Source organism: Channa argus, chromosome 3 (genome assembly GCF_033026475.1).
Source record: "Channa argus isolate prfri chromosome 3, Channa argus male v1.0, whole genome shotgun sequence".
Classification (NCBI taxonomy): Eukaryota; Metazoa; Chordata; class Actinopteri; order Anabantiformes; family Channidae; genus Channa; species Channa argus.
Genome location: NC_090199.1, coordinates 15,720,557 through 15,742,500, shown reverse-complemented (window position 1 = coordinate 15,742,500; position 21,944 = coordinate 15,720,557). Strand labels below are relative to the sequence as shown.

General features: G+C 40.5%; 3 protein-coding genes across 7 annotated transcripts in view; 2 read left to right on the top strand and 1 right to left on the bottom strand.

Moving 5' to 3' along the window:
• Window positions 1–3,668, top strand: part of wfs1a (Wolfram syndrome 1a (wolframin)) — a 10,781-nt gene extending 7,113 nt beyond the window's left edge. For both annotated transcript variants that reach the window (XM_067497153.1, XM_067497154.1), the window contains exons 9-12: window positions 86–331; window positions 569–847; window positions 1,136–1,299; window positions 1,453–3,668. In XM_067497153.1, coding sequence (XP_067353254.1) covers window positions 86–331; window positions 569–847; window positions 1,136–1,299; window positions 1,453–2,632 — 1,869 coding nt within the window. In that variant the 3' untranslated portion in view covers window positions 2,633–3,668. The remainder of the gene's footprint in view (window positions 1–85; window positions 332–568; window positions 848–1,135; window positions 1,300–1,452) is intronic.
• A 1,785-nt stretch (window positions 3,669–5,453) lies between these two features.
• Window positions 5,454–11,594, bottom strand: ppp2r2ca (protein phosphatase 2, regulatory subunit B, gamma a). 4 transcript variants are annotated; one of them, XM_067497158.1, is made up of 11 exons: window positions 11,306–11,594; window positions 10,592–10,912; window positions 10,093–10,190; window positions 9,471–9,645; window positions 8,904–9,016; window positions 8,454–8,631; window positions 7,352–7,516; window positions 7,080–7,249; window positions 6,613–6,704; window positions 6,013–6,338; window positions 5,454–5,745 (listed from the first exon to the last, which is right to left on the bottom strand). In XM_067497158.1, exons 2-10 carry the CDS (start codon window positions 10,653–10,655, stop codon window positions 6,041–6,043), a joined length of 1,353 nt encoding a protein of 450 aa, XP_067353259.1. In that variant the 5' UTR covers window positions 10,656–10,912; window positions 11,306–11,594; the 3' UTR covers window positions 5,454–5,745; window positions 6,013–6,040. The 4 variants fall into 4 exon arrangements, with proteins under 4 accessions (XP_067353259.1, XP_067353261.1, XP_067353258.1 ...); XM_067497160.1 differs by having other exon boundaries at window positions 6,202–6,338; XM_067497157.1 differs by having other exon boundaries at window positions 5,454–6,338.
• A 772-nt stretch (window positions 11,595–12,366) lies between these two features.
• On the top strand, window positions 12,367–21,923 carry pde5aa (phosphodiesterase 5A, cGMP-specific, a). Its single transcript, XM_067499729.1, has 20 exons — window positions 12,367–12,931; window positions 13,082–13,694; window positions 14,346–14,435; window positions 14,517–14,597; window positions 14,860–14,949; window positions 15,083–15,235; window positions 15,336–15,403; window positions 15,508–15,656; window positions 15,966–16,141; window positions 16,245–16,295; window positions 16,712–16,858; window positions 16,990–17,118; window positions 18,098–18,192; window positions 19,446–19,533; window positions 19,834–19,934; window positions 20,029–20,106; window positions 20,209–20,272; window positions 20,366–20,440; window positions 21,326–21,409; window positions 21,572–21,923. Exons 1-20 carry the CDS (start codon window positions 12,672–12,674, stop codon window positions 21,722–21,724), a joined length of 2,745 nt encoding a protein of 914 aa, XP_067355830.1. The 5' UTR covers window positions 12,367–12,671; the 3' UTR covers window positions 21,725–21,923.
• The last annotated feature ends 21 nt before the right edge of the window (window positions 21,924–21,944 follow it).

The following is a 21,944-nucleotide window of genomic DNA, read 5'->3' as shown; positions in this document are numbered from 1 at the left end:
CTTGTTGTTGCAAATCACTGAACCCCTAACAGCTCACCCCCATCCCCAGCTGTGCAGTCTTTTTACCTGTCTCGCTTCTCCTCAGATGCTGCAGTATCCGTTGGATGTCATTGTGGAGATGAAGGAGCACCTGGTTGACTGGGCGTCGCGGGCCGGTGTCCAGTGGCTGAGCACGATCATCCCCACACAGCACGTCAACGCACTTATCTTCTTCTTCATCATAAGCAACCTGACAGTTGATTTGTTTGCTTTTGTCATCCCTCTGCTTGTGTTCTACCTTTCCTTCATCTCTATGATCATCTGCACTCTGCGTATTTTCAAGAGCAGCAAGGTGAGCGTAAAGTTTGTCTTTTTTCTTATGAAGTACACGAGAATGCTTTTATTCCTAATCTATGCCACAAAATAATTTACCACCATAAAGCACACTCACTTTACATGAAATCTCTCCTTTTGTAACATGGTATGAAGTGGACACAACAGTGGACACTGACCTCAATATGCTTTAAAATTAGTTGCACATACTGTACTTGAAGATGCCTTTTACTTCTTTGCTTTCTCTTTTTTACAGACTTGGGAGAACTTCAGTGCTCTGACATCTTTGCTGACACGTTTTGAACCTGGGCTTGATGTGGAGCAGGCAGAGACCAACTTTGGGTGGAACAATCTAGAGCCATACCTCTATTTTATCTTCTCTGTTTTCTTCGTCATTTTCTCCTTCCCTGTAACTGACAAAGGCTGGATACCCTGTTCTGAGCTCTCTACTGTGGCCATTTTCTTTACTGCAGTCAGCTACAAGAGCCTCAGTCCCACCGCTGCTATGTATGCACGCCGAGCCATGCTCATAGAGGTCAGCTCTGAAATACTGGGATTAAATAATCAGAATCTGAGTTGTGCGTGATGTACCCTGTAACTACAAATTACACATTATATGTACTTTCAATAACATCATAAATACAGTTTAACAAAGCACAAAGTAGGTCTGTACAAGGATTTTATCCCATCTATGTAGCAGAAAAATTCACATACTTGATCCGCATTTGATGCGCAAAAACAAGAGGAAATGTTATTCGTATTTTATTTGCGTGTTATACTTAAATAATACACAATAAAACTAGTTTGTGTATGTATTTTCCAGGTAGCATCATCTTTGTGTGACCTGACCCAGTTCCTGCCAGACAACATGACAGTACTTCACTTCTTAGGACGTACTTTTGCCATAGTGCCACTAGGGGAGTCAGTGGTGCTGAAGCTTAGCCTCCCTTGCCTGCTGTACGTTTATCTGTTCTACCTGTTCTTCAGGTGAGAAGGAGCATTTGGGCCTCAGGAGGAGTTTGGTGAACATAGATTCAACCACTGGGTTGTTCCAGAGGCCTCTGATTTCTGAATTGTTGTGTTTTGAGAATTTGTCAAATTATTTATTCTCATTCCTCGTCGTCCTGTTTTGGCTTTCAGCATGGCGAGGATGCGTGGTTTCCGAGGGACTTACTGCATTTTGGTTCCATATCTCGTGTGTTTCATGTGGTGGGAATTCTCCGTTGTGCTCCTCCAGAGTTCCTCCGCCGTGGGTTTAATCCGCACCTGTGTGGCCTACTTCCTCTTCCTGTTTGCGCTGCCTATTCTGGCATTTGGGCTCGCCATCATGCTTTTCATCCAGTTGTTTAAGTGGTTTCTTGAGCTGGAACTGACAAAGATGATTGTGACCTTGGTTGTATGTGCAATACCTGTCACTCTGCGGCTCTGGACACGATTCAGCATGTCAATTTTGGTTGTCTTCCGATCATTGACTCACCGAGGCCCAGTCAAAGTCATCTTACTCTGCGTCTCCTTGGTCCTACTGTTCTTCTCTACCTATGTGTATCATGCAGAGGGACAAAAGGTCTATAACTCCACTTTGACGTGGAGCCAGTACAGCCAGGCCTGTGGGCCCCCTGCATGGGAAACTAAAGGCATGGCCCAGACACAGATCTTCTGCAGCCATCTGCATGGACACAGAGTCACTTGGGCTGGGCGTTTCAAGCATGTCCGCGTGGCTGAGACAGAGAATGGAGCACAGTCAGTTATTAACATGTTGCCAGTGTTCATGGGAGACTGGCTGCGCTGCCTGTATGGAGAGACGTATCCCAAATGTGAGCCAAAGAATGCTACAGTCACAAACATAACAGCCGCAGATTTGGCATCAGCTACTATTTCACTGCCTATTCTGCTCCAGATGCAAGAAGAGGAAGAGCTGTGTCAGATCAAGGCTCTGGCCAAACACACCTGCCATGTCAAGCGCTTTGATAGCTACCGATTTGAGGTGACAGTAGGAATGATACGTGATGGAACCGATGAGGCAGAGGACCCAGCCAGGGATATAATCCTAATTGCCAGCCATGAGTTCCGACAGGTTCTGCTTAATTTGAATCCTGGTAATTTAGTGGAGTTCAGCACTAAGTTGGATAGTCGTCTTGGAACCAGAGCTCCAGCATTTGAATTGAAAGCTATCCACTGTCTGGACTGTGTTTCTTCACTGTTGACTGGAGCCAGGCAGGTGAAGATAGAAAGAAACTGGAGACGCACAACAATGAGAGCCTTAAAGTTTGCATTTGATTTTTTCTTTTCTCCATTCCTGTCTGCAAAAATAACCACCTAACAAGAAGAACAGCAAAACAATTAAACTGAAATAACAAAAATTAGTCTCTTCAGATGTGACTCACATATTTATAATGTAACCCAAAGAATTGTTTACAAATTGATCTAAAATTGATCCACTGCTTCATGTACTGACATAGGTGACATACAGTAGGTGCTGAGAGTACCTTATGTTAGTGCATGAGTTTTTTATTACTATGAGTGAAGATGATTACTAATAGCAGCAAGTTTGCTACTGCTTTTACATTTAAAAGTCCCTTGTGTGTATGGTGAATATGTATGCATGAACAGTAATGTATGTGTGTGCAATGTATGTGTCTACTCATTAGTACAAGTTTTAAAGTATATTTTCCTATGTATTTATAGGTGTTCAATTATGTTGGCTGTGGGCAAAAAATAGATTTCTGGCTGTTTTAGCTGAGATATTTTCTTGTGGTCTTAAAACTTTGGGGTCTTTATCTTTTGAATCATGGCCCGATTTTCTTTTCCCTTAAGCTACAGTGCACATATGTAAAAGAGCATTTAGAAAGCCAAAAGTTTACAGTGAGGGTATTTATGGTCAACGCACAACCTTTTCAAAGTGTGCATTTGTAATCTCAGGTATGTTGTTATACTTACAGAAAATTTAAACACAAAGATGTAATACATAACGGAGGGTCTTACTATTTATGGCAAATTTACTAAACAAAATGGGTGATTTCTAAATGTTAATAATACTGTATATGGCTTTTAATACACAGCAATTGTTTTATAATGCTCATCCAGTGCATTTTAAACAAAATGTTTCTGTTCTATGAAAACAAACTATATTTCAGAGGGTATCTTAATAGTTTCTTTAGTTTATTTGCTTAAGAATCAGGATTGGCCCAATCTACAGTAATGTATACTGTTTAGCTGCATCTGAAAAACATGTTATTTACTGAACAGTGCCAAAAAGAAAGGTTGAGAGCGCCCTGTACAACTCATTTTACATACGGTCAGCTAACTGTGTTCGTGAATGACAATCGCTGATGTTGAGTTGTATTCTCTGAATTTCAGTGCCTTAGATTCTGGAGTTTCTGGCGGTGCACAACTACTATTAAACGCTTTAAACTAAATCCCCTGTGCATGGTTTTATTCAGATTCATAGACTGAACATATTTTAGTCATGAGAAAAAATATATAAAAGGATCCAACAAAGTTTTAGTTTTATTGTGTTATTTTATTAATGCACATTCCTTTCATTAACCTCATTTGAGATGTTTTCTCGTATTGTTACATTTGTCTTTTTTAAAGTACAATAGATATACACGCTAATAGCATTGAGTAATGGCAACATGCTGCTGCTGCTGAACACAAGTCCTCTCACTGGTTGTATGTGTTGGTAGCTATGATGAGATTATAACCGACTTGTTCTAAACTATAGCTCACCACTTTACAACTGAGTCCTGGAACTTATATAATGGTGTCGCTGTGTAAATAGTTTTCTTGTTTTCTTGTGTTGTACACATTGTTAAACCAATCGATGCGTCCTTGTGTCTGCATTTCACAATGGACAGTGGAGATTAAAACATACTGTAGGACCCCCCTCTAGTTCCAGATTGCAACATACATATCCTTGAACTGTGATTTTTAAAGTAAAGGAGGTGAAATGTGTGGAAGGGACAGACAAGTGGAACAAATATGACAGCAGTTTTCTTATTTTCTTGCGATTTTACACATTGAATTTTTGTTGATCCATCAGACAGTGGTCATATTTTGAAAAGGGGATTTGTTGCTTTTTCTACACCTACTTTTAACCCGACCTGCTACAGTATACAATATATCCACACCACATACAATGATTCCATCAGGGCCAAGGTCACTTAGCAAAAAATCACTTCACCATAAACGGTCAAATCATGACATAGTTCACTCCAGCCAACACAGACGTCACCTACAGTAACTGCTGTACACCCAAGTCTTTCGGTGTGGCACCCCAGAGTAGCATGTGGCACTGTGAGGTATTAGCTACAAAGACAGTAAGAACCTGTGATATAATAATCTCACGTGACATTTTTGTTTGAGTGTGAAAGACATTTCACTAATGTACATAATGAGCTATTGCACTGAAAACACCATTGATACCATCTGACCTTCAGAAACACTGGACATGACCTTAGTCATAAAAGCTCTGTTCAGCTGAATCAGGGGCCTCATTTTAAAAAAATGTGCTGCAACTTCTTTTTTTTTTTTGGTAAATGCTCATATGAAATTGTGCTTATGCATTTTTAAATTAGCATAGCACTTAAGAGCAATTTAACTTTTATATATTATAAATTTAATCACCAATCAGCATCAATTTGAGCATGTGTTCTTTGAAATAAGCAACCCCTAAATTATGTAGACTTTAGACAAGGAGAAAGACCTTGATACAGCTATCAAAACGCAATACAGGCTTAACATACACAAAAAAACAGTAAGTGTTGGCTTTTGCCAAACGTCTTCCCTCTCCACAACCAACAATGTACATATTTACTGCTAAGTAAAAGCTCCAACATGGAGTCTTTACCTGGATCAGTGATATTCACAACATTCTATAAATGAGATCCTAGGTTTTTTACATTTTAGCTCTGTGAAAGCAAAATTGTTATTTTCTTAAAAAAAAAGACTGATTATTTACAGCATACAGTAAAAAGATTGTGTACATATATGATACCTGTTGAAGACAAGCTCATGATTCAAAGCAAGAATAATGCTTTTTGTTTTTGTTAGTGCTATTATTGCAAAGTGAAGAGGGCAAAGATAATGGGTGAATTAGGCATGCAGTCTCCAAGAGCACGGCTCTAAAGGAGAGGTTGAGCTGCTGTTGTCACCCGATTAAAAAAAAAAGGTTCAGAACGTGAAAAAGTGTACAATAACACCACTCTCACTATTCCACAGTTGTGAAAACACAAAATGTGAAACTGTCTAAGCCCCTTGGAATCCACTGTCTAATCATCTCAACATCTTCATGTCTTGGAGCATCATTCCTTATTTGTTGTTATCCAACACGTCTTCTTTTTTGGGTCCAGCAGTACCATAGCAAGTTGGTGAGGAGTGATACGTTGTGCAGTCGATGGCAGAGGTGTCCCAGCACCTCATGTACACAGAGATCTTCAAAAAGTGGGAGTGAGACGAAAAACATGTCCTGATTGGTACTAGATACATCAGCTAATCTCAGTGCTATTATTACACACCTTCCTTGAGCATCAGATAAACTAACAGTCATCAAGTTAACCATTAATGCAATTTTTTATAAATGCAAACAGAGGTTGTATCTCTGTGTGTTGTGATACAACTTGGCTTAGAACGTCCAATCCCCACACCTAAATATGTTTGATTGACTGTTTTTCTATGACAAATTTGATAATGGCACTGCACCTGCAGCTGTTCATATTTCCATCGGCCGTCACTGTGCCTGTGTCTCGGTGTTAACCCGATCCTGGAAGATGTACAGGTTGTTGGTGGCTGCTATGGCAATAATATTCTCAGATGGGTGCCAAGCCATGTGCAGTATTTTCTTTGTGAAGTCTAGGCTATCAACACCCACGTCTCCACGGCGACGCTTACCACCAGTATATACACGCCGGGTCCGCAGTACAGCCCGAGGCTTGCTGCTTTCCCGCCATGCCTCCAGGGTTACGCCTCGGCCAGTTTCCCTATCAAACATGCGGAAGAAGCTGTTGTATGCCCCTGTCATAATAACACTGAGAGGGGAGGAGGGGGGACGATGAATGTAAAGATAAAGAAGGGAGAAGAAAGAGTTAGGAGAAAAAGAGGAAAACAACAATGCAGGCACAGGATTGATGTGATGTGTGCAAAGCCTGTCTGTGGGATTGATTTAAAGTTGTTTACTGGTTGAGGCAGAGTATTTAGAGAAGCATTGTAAGCAGGAAAACACCAGCACACCCTTTCGCTGCAAATGTACTTAAATATGCTGTACTTTGTGCGTCTTTTTCTCTCTCTTACACCACCACTTACCTGTCAGAGCTGTTCCAAACACACTCAAACTTGTCGAAAATGCAGTCGTTTTCATAGAGGGAACACAGCTTACTCCTTAGGTATTCATGCACCTGGAGATGATGCAAATATTGTTTTCTGAGGTCAATTCAGAATTGTACATGGGAGTCCAGTGGACTGAAAATATGCTTAACACATCAATATTCAAATATCATCAGTCACATGGCCTTTCTCATAGTCTTTCAATGTTTAGCATGCATTTGTGCATAAAGTATTGTCTACACACAATATTATAATAAGCCTTGAGCAATTCACCAACACATTTGACATCTGGTGCTACACATAATTATTTTCATGTACCTTTACTGCTTGGTCAAATATCAGAAAATAGTGAAAAAATAACATATCCTATGTAAGTTGTACTTTCTATTAGCACAAGAGTTACAAATAAAGGTACGACAGAGACATAAATATAAGTGTTTTCCTGCCTGGTATGTCTCCACGGGGCCCTTGTCCATGTTCAGGTCCCACACCTTAGCGGTGAGGTAGTCTCTGGTGAGCAAGTAGCGCCCGCTGTGACTGAACTTGACGTCTGACACTGAGGAGATGATCTCTGAGAAGAAGGACCGGTTCCCTGGATCCTCAGGCTCTTCAAACACTGAATAAAGACAGATTAGGTAGGACTATCAAAAAATATGCCTTCGTATTTGAAGGCAGCATGCAAATTATGACTGTCTCTAATCTCCACCACTATGCTCACATTTGGCATGTTTGTCACAGAGTGCCGAGGCTCTCATGTCACAGAGGCGCAGGGTACCCTTGCTGCTGCTGTACACAAATAGGTGGCAGTGCTGAGGATGAAACTCTGCTGCTGTTATCACCTCCGTAAGATCCTCCATGTTGACTGGTTTTATGTCCACAATATCTCAGAAGAGGAACCGTCAAGGGACAACCCTCACTGAGATCTTAGACACCACATTCTTCTTTAAAAACAGAGAAATTACAGCATAGCATGTCCAAAGTCTTGTGGTTAGATTTATGTTTTGATATTTTTGCAGAGAAGAGTAGTAAGGTACATCCGGAGAAGAATCCCGCAATGCAAAATGAGGCATTGTTTTAGCACCATACTTACAGAACCACAACCCCCTAAAAATTCACCGCAACCAATGCCAAGTATGCATGTGCACTCTGCTATCCTCTCTCTGTTCTATTTGTGGTAGTCCTGTGAGGTTCAGTAGAAAGTGTACTGTTGAGTGAATTATTTAAAGTCTTCTTCTAGGTCAGCTTCCATTTGAATAGGAATACATTACATACAACGCATTACAGGCTGCACAGAAACACTGAGGCAGGTGATTTCAAGTCACACATAGGATTTAGTGTGCCCTTGTTTAACATTATGCCTAAATATACAACCAAAAAAATAGATGGGAACCTAGATGTGACTTGTAAAGGCAATTTTTAACCTGCAGGAAAAAAGTCTGTTACATACAGTGGAGATTTCTACGATGCCTCTCTTCCACTCTCCCTCCTTTGTTCTAGAAATTGATTTTTGCTCATTATCCAAGTGCACTTTCCTTATTGCTGCTGCAGAATTGTTTGTGATGACACGCAAAAATGCTTGCGTAACAGTGAAAACGATAGTTCCAATGGTCTATTTTATACCTCTCCTTAGTGCAGTTCTGCAAATTTCATAACCGGTGAAACTGGAGAGTCATCCTCCAGTGACAGGTTAAGTTACAAACAAAATATCATAGAACAGTTACATGGTTACAGAAGGCAGATAATGCTGTTTATCGGCACAGTGTGGCTCAAAATTAAATCAGAGTGGGGTAATCAAAACAAATCACTGTAATGAAGGATACTGAAGCTGCGGTCTGTGATGCCTAGGTGCCACATATTGATGCGTAGATCATCAGCAGATAGGTACGTCTCCCCATCGCTGTTGACTGAGATAGAGTTGACATGGTAGGTATGTCCATTGGCAAACACTCGTCTGGGACGGACCTCTACCATCAAATCTGTAGGTTTTAGCACTGGCACCTTGAAAATGAATGTGAACAAAAACAAACAAGGAAATGAGGAAAAGAGCACAGAGAAAAGAAATAGAATGATCCAAAGAGAACTAGAAAGTCGAGAAGAGCAGAATCAGAGGAGAGTCAAGGATCAAGAGCAAAGGCACAACAGACAGACAGTGGACTTGCTCAATGTCAACTTGACACAGGTGTATATATATATATATATATATATATATATATATATATATATATCTCACCAAAATAACAGTTTGGCTGTGCACATCGGTGAGTGTGTACCTGCAGAGAGGTGATGGTGGAGATGTCCTTGAGCCGTCCCTCCTCATCTTTCAGGTTGTATCCCTCTGGTCTCTTGTCTCTCTCACTCACCTTCCACAGTTTAATGGTCTTATCTGTAACAGGCATAAAATAAAGCTGATTTCTCATTTGTCCGTCTAAAGGAGGACTGATCAGAGTTGTTTTTGACAGATGGTTAAAATCCTGATGGTTAACTGCTTTCTATGATAAGAAAAAAACAATCTTTCGGTCTCATGGCAGGGATAGAATTAAAGCACTGGTTAAATTTCGTGGTTTTCACACACATAGTGATGCCACTACTGTATACTCTAGTGTGTCTCCAATGACCGGCCTGATGTTATTTTATCCCACCTAGGTAATAAAAGATAATGCCAGATTGGCACAGTGCTGGGGCCTAAAAGTATTATGCAATGAAGCCAGTTACAATATATGTCAAAATTAATGTATTTTCACTACTGATTTGGCAGAAACTTGACACAAGTTTATTACTCACTGGGAACTCAAAATCTGGTTGGGAGAGGTACGCACTGCATGTCACTCATGTCTTACCATTAGTGGAGAGCAGGAAATGTGCCGCGTTCTGCTGTGGCAGCCATTTGATCTTGTTGATTTTCTCTTCAATCTCCAGACTCTTCAGGTAGTCAAAGTCTGGCTCATGGCTCTGGAACGTGCTGTAGACATTGTACTCCCCTGAGTCCCCTGCCTCATCTGACTCCCCTTTAAACTGTCCGAGGTCAACAGTGGAAAAACACAGCTGAATGGACATTTCTATGTGTAAGTGTGCTGTAGTGAGGACATACAGTTGGGTGCAAAAATTGTGTGTCCTTATTTTGAAAAAAAGAGCAAAACAAAGACATTTTTTCATCTCCATAATATTTAATGCACAATTAGCTGATACAATCTTCCATCATAAGAACTTAATTAAAGCTATTTCTTAATTTACTCATCAAAGGGGGATGCATACTTATGCTCTGATTTATTTAAGAAAAGTGTTTTCACAATTTTAGTTTATACTAGCATTTTATACTTACATTTCTTTACATTTATACTAGCTGAATGTGCACTTTTCTTAGGTTAGGTTCAGAGTTACGTTTGCATCCCCTTACAGTGGAATTCAGAATTCAGCAAACTTTTGCACCCAAGTGTAAGCTGGTAATAATACTTAACTAACCTCAGTCTCTCTCTGGAAGATGACCACACGGCCACCTTTATCCCCTGTGGCCAGTAAGTCCCCTGTCTGGTTAAACTCCACCGTAGAGATGACATCAGCTGTGAGGATGACAAAAAAATTTAAAAAAATTAGGCAGGATAATGGTTTGAATAAAATACAGTGGAAAAAAAGGAGAAAGATGACAGAACAGAGAGGAAATTAAAGGGTATTAAGTAGGCAGAGAGAAATTAAGGGCTATAACAAATAGGGTAGAGCATCTGAAATAAAGAAAAAAAAACCTTTGCCAACTGCATTACAAAGTATGCAGTGTGAGCCCATAAATCAACTATTTAAAATTTCAGGACAACAACTTGTGTCTTAGCCAGTCACAGAGTGATTAATGTCATCGTCCTATCCTCGTATCCAGCAGCGCTGGGACAATGTGCCCATGAAGCCGAAATGAATCGGTTCAATCAGCACATTATCTGACACCACAGAGATGACACATCATCTGTTCTACCTTCAGTGACATAGTCTCGCAGGAAGGTGTGGTTGATTTTGGGGCTCTCAGCGTCCTCGCCCATCTGAAGCTGAATGAGGGTGACCCGCCAGCGCGCCCGTCCTGAGGGGAAGGGTCCAATCCGTGCTCTCTCTCACCACCCAGGCTCCGCCCATGCTGCTGGGGCCTAGCGGAGTTGCCTGAAACAAGGCATCCTGGAAAACCAGCCAGCAGGAAGGAGAGGAGGCATGAAGAGGAGATGGAATGGAGATCGAAGAGAAAGAGGATAGGAGGAAAGTGGTGAATCTGGTGATCTGAGGTGGGGTGAAGTGGGTGGGAGGGCTGGTGAGGAAGATAGTTTTGGAAATAAAAGGACTATCATTGGGCAGGCTCACAATACATGCACATAGCACATTAAATGCTGTGACCTTTGTTAGATATTCAACACAACAATTTGCAAAGACGTGCAGAAACACAAGGCCTAGTCAACACTAAAGCCACTAATGTCACTGTGAAAATATCCACTTTAACATTCACTCTCCGCAGCCCCAGCAGTTGTAGCAAATACTGCCAGGGTGTGGTAGTCCTCTCTGCCCACTTTCCAGATCCCTGCTCTCACAAGCACACACACACTCACACACATCTCAATTAGATAGTCCTTGGCGGAGATCAGAGGAGAGCGTGATGGCTTGCCTGTGCTGCAGGAGGGAGGGAAACAGGCCTCAGCACACCTACCAGTCCGCTGCTGCCGTCACTGCTGCTTCTGCTGCTGCTATTCCTACTGGTCCTCTTCGGCAGTGAGCCCCAGCAGGCCTGTGTGTCTGTCAGAGGGTCAGGAAAAGGGAAAGAAAAGAGAGAGTAAGGATGGTAGTGAGATGAGGTGAGGCAAAGGAGGAGAGAAGAAGAATGAGAAGGATAACGAGGAGGATGGAGGTTTGCTGGCTGCTGATGCTGTGGAACTGATTCTGTGCAGCATCCACTGTGTCATGGCAGCCTCCTCCATGAGCAGCCAATCACAGCACAGCTGTCAGTGGTGCATCCACCCACTGCAGGTGATGAGGAAGAAGAAACCAACAGGGGGAGCAGTTACACACTAAGTGGTGGGCAGTTAAACACTAGTAAGACAACGAATAGCGTTTTTGAAAAAGTCACGTTTGATTTACACAGTGTTGCAGTGCTTGAAAGAGAATTTACACAACAATTTCATAATTGCATTGTGCTTCTATTCAGAAACAACAAAGTTATCTGTCCATCTTATAGGCTCTCCGTCAGTGCAGTGAGGTATTTTCAGAACTAACACACTGTACAGTTTGTTCTTACTACAGAACTGTGTGTACTCCGAACAAACAACATCGTTGTACCGCTCGTCCCTTTCCACAATCTAGAATAATCATATTATCATAATTATTGAAGTTTACATAATTTTCCACAAACTTCCGCTCCTCAGCACATGTGCAATGACTACAACTATTTACAGTACTAATACAGGCGTGTGTAAATAATATTGATCAAGTTTAAGTTCCCTCTCTAAAAATTAGAAGTGTATAAAATGGATGGATGGCTTAATTCAGAAAATTCCTAAATATAATGTTATTGTGTGTTTATTGTGTATATTTATAGTATCTGTACAGGAGTTATATAATAATTTAATATTGATTTACTATATAGACTTTATATAAATAAATACTAAGTAAGTACAAAGAGCAAAGCACAAATGTCTAATGAAAAAAACCTTGTAATTGACTGACTTTCTTCAGGTAACCTATATCTACAGCATTTAGCAAGAATGTGACAAATTGTGTATGACGGATAAGAGTCATGTCATTAGAGCAAAGCCTGAGTTTGGATCCAATCCATTAATTCAGAGACGGACCAATCAGGTTTCCTTTAATCAACAGACCTGAGGCGCCAAAGAGGCTAAAAAAGGTCAGGGGATTATCTTTACGCAATCGTTTCCACAGGCACCTTCTTAAGCACCGCTCTCCTCTCCAGCGCGTCATTTATTCTGTTTACATCCAGCAGCAGGTGCTCCTCCGGGATACCTCATCGAGCTCGAAAACTGAGTTTAATCGATCTTTTTTCGCTTTACTTGAGTGAGGGGATGCCGTGCCTCCACTCCGAAGCGCTGGACTCCATGGATCTTGGCAGCGCACCTCCAGCTACATCTCGTGCAGCGGGCTCTTTGCGCGTGGAAACACTGAGTGAGACCCCCACGACGCAGGGCAAGAGTTTGTTCTTCTCCCCCGCTTTGGAGCCCCACAGGACACAGCGGCCGAGCAGGACATTTGGAGACAAAGTTGAGGCGTGGCTGGATGACCACTACGACTTTACGAGGACGTTCTTTTTACGCAGAGCTTCAGCGTAAGAAATGTCACACTATCACTGTCATATTTGACTTAAAAATATATCTATATTATGCAATTTAAAAAAATGTCAATTTTAGGGAAAAAGCTGTATGTTCTATTTTGTACTTCTTCATGCAAATGCAATCTGTCTCGTCTGTGACTCCAGCGTCAGCTCTGACCACTCTGTCCTGGTCAAGAAGACTCGCCATGGTGTGAACAACTCACTCAACATCTCATCTTTAACAGACAAGCTCAAACCCCTCACCTCTCATCTCAGTGCTCCTAACTGGATGGATCACTGCAGTCCACATGTACTGGGTGGTCACTCCCCTTGCTCTCGCCTCTCTTCTCGTTCTTCCTGCTTCTCCTTTTCTCCCTGTCGTCCTCTTTCTCCAGTTTGCTCCCAGGACTTGCTTCACTGTCCTCAACTTCTACATTCCACCACTAGCAGGCCTGCAACCTGTGGCCATTGTGAGGGATGCCCATGGATGGTGGACCTGCTGAGAGGAGATCTCAGCTTGATAGGCTCTGTAGCAGAGCTCTGCCATGGGGCTGTCCTGCACACCAGGGAGCTACTGGCAGCTGAGTGTGGCTCCCTAGCTCTTGTAAAGGAAGACTGTAGTGGAAGGAGAACCTTGGAGGAAGTGATTGCCCCGACAGCACTGGGTTGTCTTGGTGATGGCAACAACTGTAGCCAAGCACACATGGAGCTGCTGAAAGGTGCCATTGGATGTGTACTGGCTACAGAGTCACCATTGAACCTGAGAGACGCATCAGAGGTTAAAGCTCGACCTGGAAAATTACTAGTAGTTGTTATAATTAAACAGACACATTTCTAGATTTATAAAGTGGTCAGAGACACAGATAATTAAAAAAAGGAATGTACACTATAGGAGTCACCCATTTCCTCAGCCTGATTTTAGTTGACGTTTGTTTTTCTTTTTTTGTGTGTGGGCATGTTGGGGAATCCCTGACGCAACTGTTGCTAATCCCTTTTGAGACTTTTTCCACTGATCAACCTCTCAATAATAGAAAGGCCACAGTGTGCACACGCCTACACATACACACACTAACTAAGAAGACTAAATGGCTTACGAGAGGTGCCCATACTGCCCCTCCTTTTTGACATTACCAGTGTTGCACAGGTAAATCCCAGGTAGTGTGGGTGTTAATGGGTAGTTCCTAATCACCTTTGGGACTCCAAGGTTACTAAGTATTGTGGGTATTTCTGGCTGGATATACTGTATCTAAAGCCAATGAACAATATTGACCAGGTAATTTAAGGACATGGTATGAATAGAGTGTAATATTTAGTGAGATGTTAATGCATGTTGCTTCCAAATTGCAGGGACATAATCACACAACAGTGTTTCAAGCATTGCATTAATAAGGGACTTATTTTTATGCTATATTTAACTTTACTTCCTCAGGACCAGAGGTTTGACGCAGATGAAGACCAATCATCAGACTTTAAGATCAGGACTCTTTTGAGTGTGCCCATCAAAAACTACAGAGGAGAGGTAACACTTATGTTTTTCATATACTTTAAATGTTTAAACTTTTCTGTCACATATAACTTTTAATATTTCTTATGTGCACAGGTGGTCGGGGTGGTGGTAATGATCAATAAGAGAAGCTTTGGACATGGCTTGGTTTCTGTTTTTACCAGCATGGATGAGAAGGTGAGGACCTGAGAACTCTTTCATTTTACAGTGAGAAACTCTCACTATGACAAATTGTTTCTCTGCAGTGAGAAACAATTTCACATGCTGCTAAGGAATATGAAGGAGAAAAGAAAGAAAAGAAAGGAACACGTGCATTATAAAAGAAAACCAGTTGTTTTATACTTCAAGCACTGCTGCAAATATCGTAAAGTTCTGTTATATCTAACAAACCCATATAATGATTATATTCTAATATCTGCACTTGATTTTGATTTGCCAGGTGCTGTCCAGTCATATGGACATGTTGGGGATGGTCCTGGACAATGTTCAGCTGTATGAGAGCTCAAGACAGGAGGCCAAACGCAGTCAGGTAACATTTTAAAACACCTGCTGCATAGTCACATGTTCATATCAGAAGTTTGTACTGTGTGCTGTGGTTATGGTGTTTGTCAATGCACTGTTTGTACACCGATGATAGCATCATTTCATTTCTCGCGTGTCAGGCCTTGATAGAGATGGCACACGTATTGTCGAAGGAGCATCATTCCTTTGAGGTTGGGCTGAGTAAGATGGCAGCCACAATAATGCCCTTCACTAATGCTCAGTACTGCACCATCTTCATCCTCAGTGAGCAAACCTCCCTTGTTGCAGACAAGGTGTGCTATTGTGTTGGACTGATCGATTCATTAATTTACAGATGAAACACATCTTTCTTAAATTACAACATTTTCCGTTCTTCTGGTGGTTTCATTCCAGGTTTCGTTCTCGCGAGTAATATACCTGGAGTGTGAAGAGCTTGGCTCAACCATCCAGATCTACAGAAGGTACTGTCTCCTCACAGCACAAGCCCTCACTGGTGATTTGCTCATTTTAATATTCTTTCAATAACATCATAAATATAGTAACACAGTGTTGTGTCATTTTTCAGGGAGCGTGATGTAAGAGATATAGATTCATCACATGCCCTTCGTAGCCTGGTCACTATGGAAACACTTAATATGTCAGGAAGTTCTGACGGTTCAATAAAGAGTCTGATCTGCTGCCCTGTTAGAAACGAGAGGTCAGAACATGTCATTGGTAAGTTATACACATCAAATAGAAATATTCATTGTAGATTAATGAACAAACATGGCCTCACTTCTACCAATCATACTCATGGCTTCATCTGACAAATTATTACAAAACCTGCCTCAACTAAATTACCATTAACATCATTTATGTTTGGTACAATAAATAATAACAATAAATACGTTGATTGTGTGCTGGTACATAAGAGGCCGAAGCCGTTTTTACTGGACCACCCCAACGATGTTTGACAGACTTAACCCTCTTTCTAAGAATCCACACCTGTCTCTGTTCTGGCTATGTTCTTTTATGGGCATATAGCGGTGTGCCAGCTGATGAACAAACACAGCAGAGACTCAGATGAGATGGAACCCTTTAACAGATTTGATGAGCGCCTACTGGAGGACTTGGCAGTGTACTGCGGCCTGGCTCTGCAGTATGCTCAGACCGTGCAGATCACTGAGGAGCGGAGAGCCAGTATAGAGGTCACACAGGAGGTGGCTAAACTAATTTAACCTGTAAATACACCAGCCATGCCTTTCACTTGAAGCCTGCAGAAAATTGAAAAGCTGATATGTGTCTTCATAATTCTTCCTGCAGGTCCTCTCCTATCACATCACTGCAGCAGAACAGGAAATCCAAGCATTACAGGTGATTCTTAACTTTCAATGGCAGAAATGAAGACTTTCCATCAGTGTGTAGCCTCGGTTCAGCTTCTGCCCCCTGTACTTCATAAAAAACGAGCCACAGCCTTCTTCTCTCTCCCTTCTTTTCTGTCATTCTGTAACTAGACCTGGAATCACACTGCAGTTTATTTCTGCAGGTCAGATTAACTGGCTTTAATGCTAACATGCAACTAATGCCCCACCAACCTAAAGCTCTTGCATAGCTGCTATCACTGCGCGTGGGTGGCAGAGGAGGTGTTAACCTCCTCACCCATGTTAAATCTAGATGTCTTCCCTGCATGTACACTGTGTGGGAAAGTGTTAGCAAAGGAAATGGCTTTGTTGCTGTCGTGTTTCCCAGTGAGTTAATGTTGTGTGCTTGAAAGTGAGTGTTTTTTTTAGGAGGCCACCATTCCTTCTGCTGAATCACTGCATATCCTAGACTTCCATTTCTCTGATTTTGGCCTGCCTGAGGACCTCACCATACAGGCCACCATCCGTATGTTCCTGGACCTTAATTTAGTGCAGGATTTTAACATTAATTACAAGGTAATTATCCTGAGAGCACCACACAAGTCTTTATTTAATTAATTCAACATTTTAAGGGTGATGCACTAAAATGAAGAAAATTCTAGCTGATCTGTAAAGAATTTCATCACTTGTTACTCTCTTTCCTTCAGACTTTGTGCCAGTGGGTTCTGACTGTGAGACGTGGGTACAGAAACAACGTGCTGTATCACAACTGGAGTCATGCACTAAGCACTGCACAAAGCATGTTTGCTATGCTCATAGCCACCAAGCAGCTCCAGGTCAGTGCATGCATGTGTCCATGTGGGCCTGAACAGCAGCAGGCACTGTACTGACACATCCAAAGACAAGTACCATTAAAAAAAGTTATATTAAAACTAAAATACAATAGGATTTCCCAGGTTTCTAGGCACATTTTCAGAAGGTTCCATAGAATTATTTAGGTCTTTTTTGCCCCCCCCCCCCTCACTTGTATATTGAGTTTATTTTTATTAACACAAGATTATGTATACTCTTAGATGTCTAAAACACACAGGCACATAGGAAAGATCAACTGCATTTTACACAAACCCAGTCCCAAACCCTGTTCACAAAAAGGCTGCACATAGTGCTAACTGACCACACGATATTTTCTTAACTAATGAATAGTTTCAAAATGGTAAAACATTAAATATAGTCAGGAAGATACATGCATCCCCTAATAAGGCATGGCTTTTAAAAAAATTACACTTGGTAACAATAAACTGTGTGCAACTATCAGCTGCAAAATGTTGACCAAGGGTACTATTTACTCCAAATCTCATCTGTTTCAAGTCCTGAAATTCCCTTTATCTTAGGTTTCTGTAAGAATTATAGGAGGCAGCCCTCAGAGCAATCTTATTTTTTTGAAACTTCAATTTTAGACCCAACAAATTATTATTATTATTATTATTATTATTGTTATAATAATAATAATAATAATAATAATAATAATAATAATAATATTGCTTCAATTATTATACCATTAACAGGTATTAATGGACATTATTAAATTGGTCAGTCAGTCAGTAAATGTTAATGTTCAGTGCATATCACTTGTATTTAGGATAAAGGTTTTATTCCACACAACCCAAACAAAGCATGTCCTTTTATAACACTGAGTAGTGGAAAAAAGGTTTAAAAATATGCAAAATTTTACTAAACTAAACTCATTTATCATTTCTACCTTTGTTTCACAATTTCTCTCTCATTTGTCTTTCTTTCTTTCTGTTTGTATGTCAGACTACTTTTTCTCGCCTGGAGATCTTAGCATTGATGATTGCCACCCTGAATCATGATCTTGACCACAGAGGAGTCAATAACTCCTTCATAGAAAGGTAAGTATGTTTTTAAGTATGTAAGTATGTTTTTTATCTAAACTCAGTTAAATATATATTTTTCTGCATTGTTATTTCTACATAATGTATATATTTAAGTTGTTTGGGTTGTTATATAATACGAATGCTCTTGGTTTCAGTGTTGTTGAAATAAATCTCAGCGCTCCTTTTAGAGTTCATAGGGGGGGGGTCAGACCGGGGTGCTGTCAATCTGGCAAGCTACATTGTGTTCCTTAGAGTGGCATTTCTTCTTAAAGAGTAAGGGGGAAAGGTTTTTTGTCCACATTGACAGAATTTCTACTCCTGGACAGGTGGTGGCCTGACTGGACCTCAGTTGGACAGTCCTTTCTGGCTTCTTGTCTACTTGAAATATAAGTCAGTCTCCAAGCGACTGGACTCATGAGCCAACAGTTAACTTACTACTGTGATGGTTCTCTACTACCACACATCACTGATCCACATCTTGCAATTAGTCTGTCTTCTGATGTAAAAGACTGTTCTGATCCTGTAGTAGATTCCAGTAGTGTCTCTTTTAATGATGCCACAGAAAAGGGTCTGTATACAAAGATGGTTAAGGCCATCTACCAACAGAAATCAAATGGTTGCAGTGAAACCTCATGGTGGACTTATTTAAGATTGTTTTCTGATTTTAGACCAGCCTGGAGGGCTTGGTGTAAACCACCTGGTGGGAAAAAACATGCAGCCTTACAGTGGACGATCCTGCATGGGATTAACTAGTTTATTTCAGTTATTGGGGTCAATGAGAAAAATAAGTGTCCTTTTGGTGATCAAAGAGAGACAGTGATTCACTGTTTTGTGTTCTTGCCTTACAGCCTTGTTTGTAGGAAAAGTGAATTCAAACAGTCTTTTAATAAGGTTTTTATTTGTGGTTTTAAGTACACTCAGCTAAAAACATAAATGTCAACTGTTTCACTTTGTTTTAGGATGAGCTAAAATGGCCATGAATGTGAGCAGGAGGAGAAAAGTGGAATCTTTATGAATGATGTGACACTTGGCTATGTAAAAATGGTTACGTTTAGATTGCTAATGGCTACATTTGAATTTTTACAAAGCCAATCAGGACCTAGAGAATTTCCAGTTAGTTTGGAGTTATGGGGGTTCTGGTATTTGTGGTATAGTGCCAATATGTTTGTATATACTAATATATGTATATGACACGTTTTGACTTCTGTACAGTTTGCATTAAGATGAATGGAGGTCAGTTATATATTCTCTCTCTGTCTGTCTCTCAGGAGCCAGCAGCCTTTAGCTCAGCTGTATGGCCACTCTTCTCTTGAGAACCACCACTATAACATGTGCCTCTTCATCCTGAGCAACACTGTAAGACCTCATCCATCTAGTCATTATTTTCATTAATATTCATCCATCTGTAGGTCTCAGACTTTGGGAACTGTATCTGTTTGATCTTGTTAACCATATACCCCAGTGTTTCTTTCCTCATATTAAGTGATATATTATTTGTTATGTTATGGATCTTAACTGACTTTTTTCAGAATTATAATAGGCCATCCTGGAATATCTACTCCCTTTTTAACAAAATTAAAAATGCAATTCTCGTTTTTTTCTTCTGATGGTCCCTGAGGTGTAGTCTTCACTTATATTTCTTTCATTATCTCCCAGGGGAGTCAGATTCTCAGTGGCATTTCTGCAGAAGACCACAAAACTTTACTACACATGATCAAAAGAGCAATTCTCGCCACTGACCTGACCATCTACATGGAGTATGTTAACACATTAAATGTCAATGTAACCGTAGGTCAAGCATTGTGTAAGTCTTGTTTTAACTCAGGTTATCTTGTTGTACTTTTTTTTAAGAAGAAGGAATGAGTTTTTTGCTCTCGCCAAAAAAAGCAGAGTGAATTGGAAGAGTGAAAAACATAGAGATCTGTTAAGGTGAATATAAAATGTGTTAAAATCAGTAACATATGACAAGGTGTGTGTGTTTGAGGATAAAGTACAAAGGGCTGTCTTTTAACAAATGTTTTTACCGGACAGGTCAATGTTGATGACAGCTAGTGACCTTTCTGCCATTACAAAGCCTTGGCCTGAACAAAAAAGAGTAGGTGCCACAAAGAACACATCATACGTCATCTCTCATTCATTTTGAGCTCAATACAACCTTAAAATAATATTTTCTCTTCTTCTAACACAGATTGCCAGCCTGGTTGCTATGGAGTTCTTTGCGCAAGGGGACAAAGAGAAAGAAGAGTTCAAAATTAAACCCATTGTAAGTCTCACTAGGAGCTAGTTTGTCTACATTTTAAATTTTACCAAGGGTTCGCTTATTTTGTTTTGGATAAAGGGTGCTACCAAAAAGGTAGTGAATGTTATGCTAAATTAACTTAATTTACAATATGATGTTTACTGCCAATTCAGTTTTTCCTGTTACAGTAAAACCATGAGTTCAGTATTTAAAGAGGCCATTTTATGCTTTTTAAAATCGCCCATTGACCGTTGGGTTGACGGTCCATCAAGTGTCCCTGTGCAAGAAAGTGAACCACCTAACCACCAAGCCAGTGCCCATCTGAGCTTTGGTCCCAAGACTGGTAAAATTGGGAAGGGTGAGGCAGTGGTGAGGCAGAGCTAAAGTGACAACAAAACAAAACAAAAAAAACAAAACAAGTTTGTTTACAGACTTGCTGTAAATACAACGTTTCAGTCTCCCCTGTTGCTTTGGGTGTGACCAATTTTTTTCTACATGGCCAACAGTGTGACATATGACTGTCGTGGAAGTCAATAAAACAATCTCTGTTCTGACTTTCCACTCCTACTGGGTACACCAAGAGTAAGACTTTTACCAGCTAGCTAATAAGACAGATTGGCCTCAGGGAGAACAAGGTTTAAAGAAAAAGAGCCAGAACAATTTATTTTACTCACTTGACCAGATGAGCTGATAGATAAGCACTTTTTAAAAGTAAAATGATGCAAGATTGTTTTAATAGATCCCCTAAATATAGTCCTAATTTATGAATAATATGGCCTCTTTAAGCAAAATAACTACATTTGCTATTCAATGGATTCATGGTTTTAACTATGAATAAATAAATGACTTAGTTTTGCCCATACTAGAAAATTAGTTTTTCTAATTACCAGGTCATTTTCTTCTCACCAGGATATTATGAACAGAGAAAACACCAGTCGGCTTCCACACATGCAGGTTGAATACATTGATGAAATCTGCTACCCACTCTACAAGGTGAGTCACTGTTGCTGCTGTTTCTACATGTTCATGTGAGGGAAAGCATGCTCGAAAACACACGGACCTTACTGCTATCGTGTTTTCTGCCCCTATTTTTACTTTTCTACCTTAAACCTCTAATTCTTTGTCTTTGCTTCGTTTTGTCTCTGTCTCCATCAGGCTTTATCAAGAATATTTGACACTTGCTCCCCACTGCTGAGCGGTTGTAAGAAGAACAGAGAAAACTGGATGCATCTTGCTGAAAAAGCAGAGGAACAAGACAGTGAAAATAGCAGCAGTGCAACTCTGGAAACACATTTAAAGACTAAGTGACACAGACACAGGAATAGATGAGTGGACAACTTGAAGATAAATTTCACCTTTCTGCATGTGTATGTCTATCATATCTTGGAAACACCTTAAAGATATATTGCCCCAGCAACTGTGTACATGGCATATACAATAATTTCGACTAACATCAGCAAATTGCAGTTATGGTAACTAAACAACCGCTCTAGAGCATATGATGGAGCATATTTAATGCACAAAAATT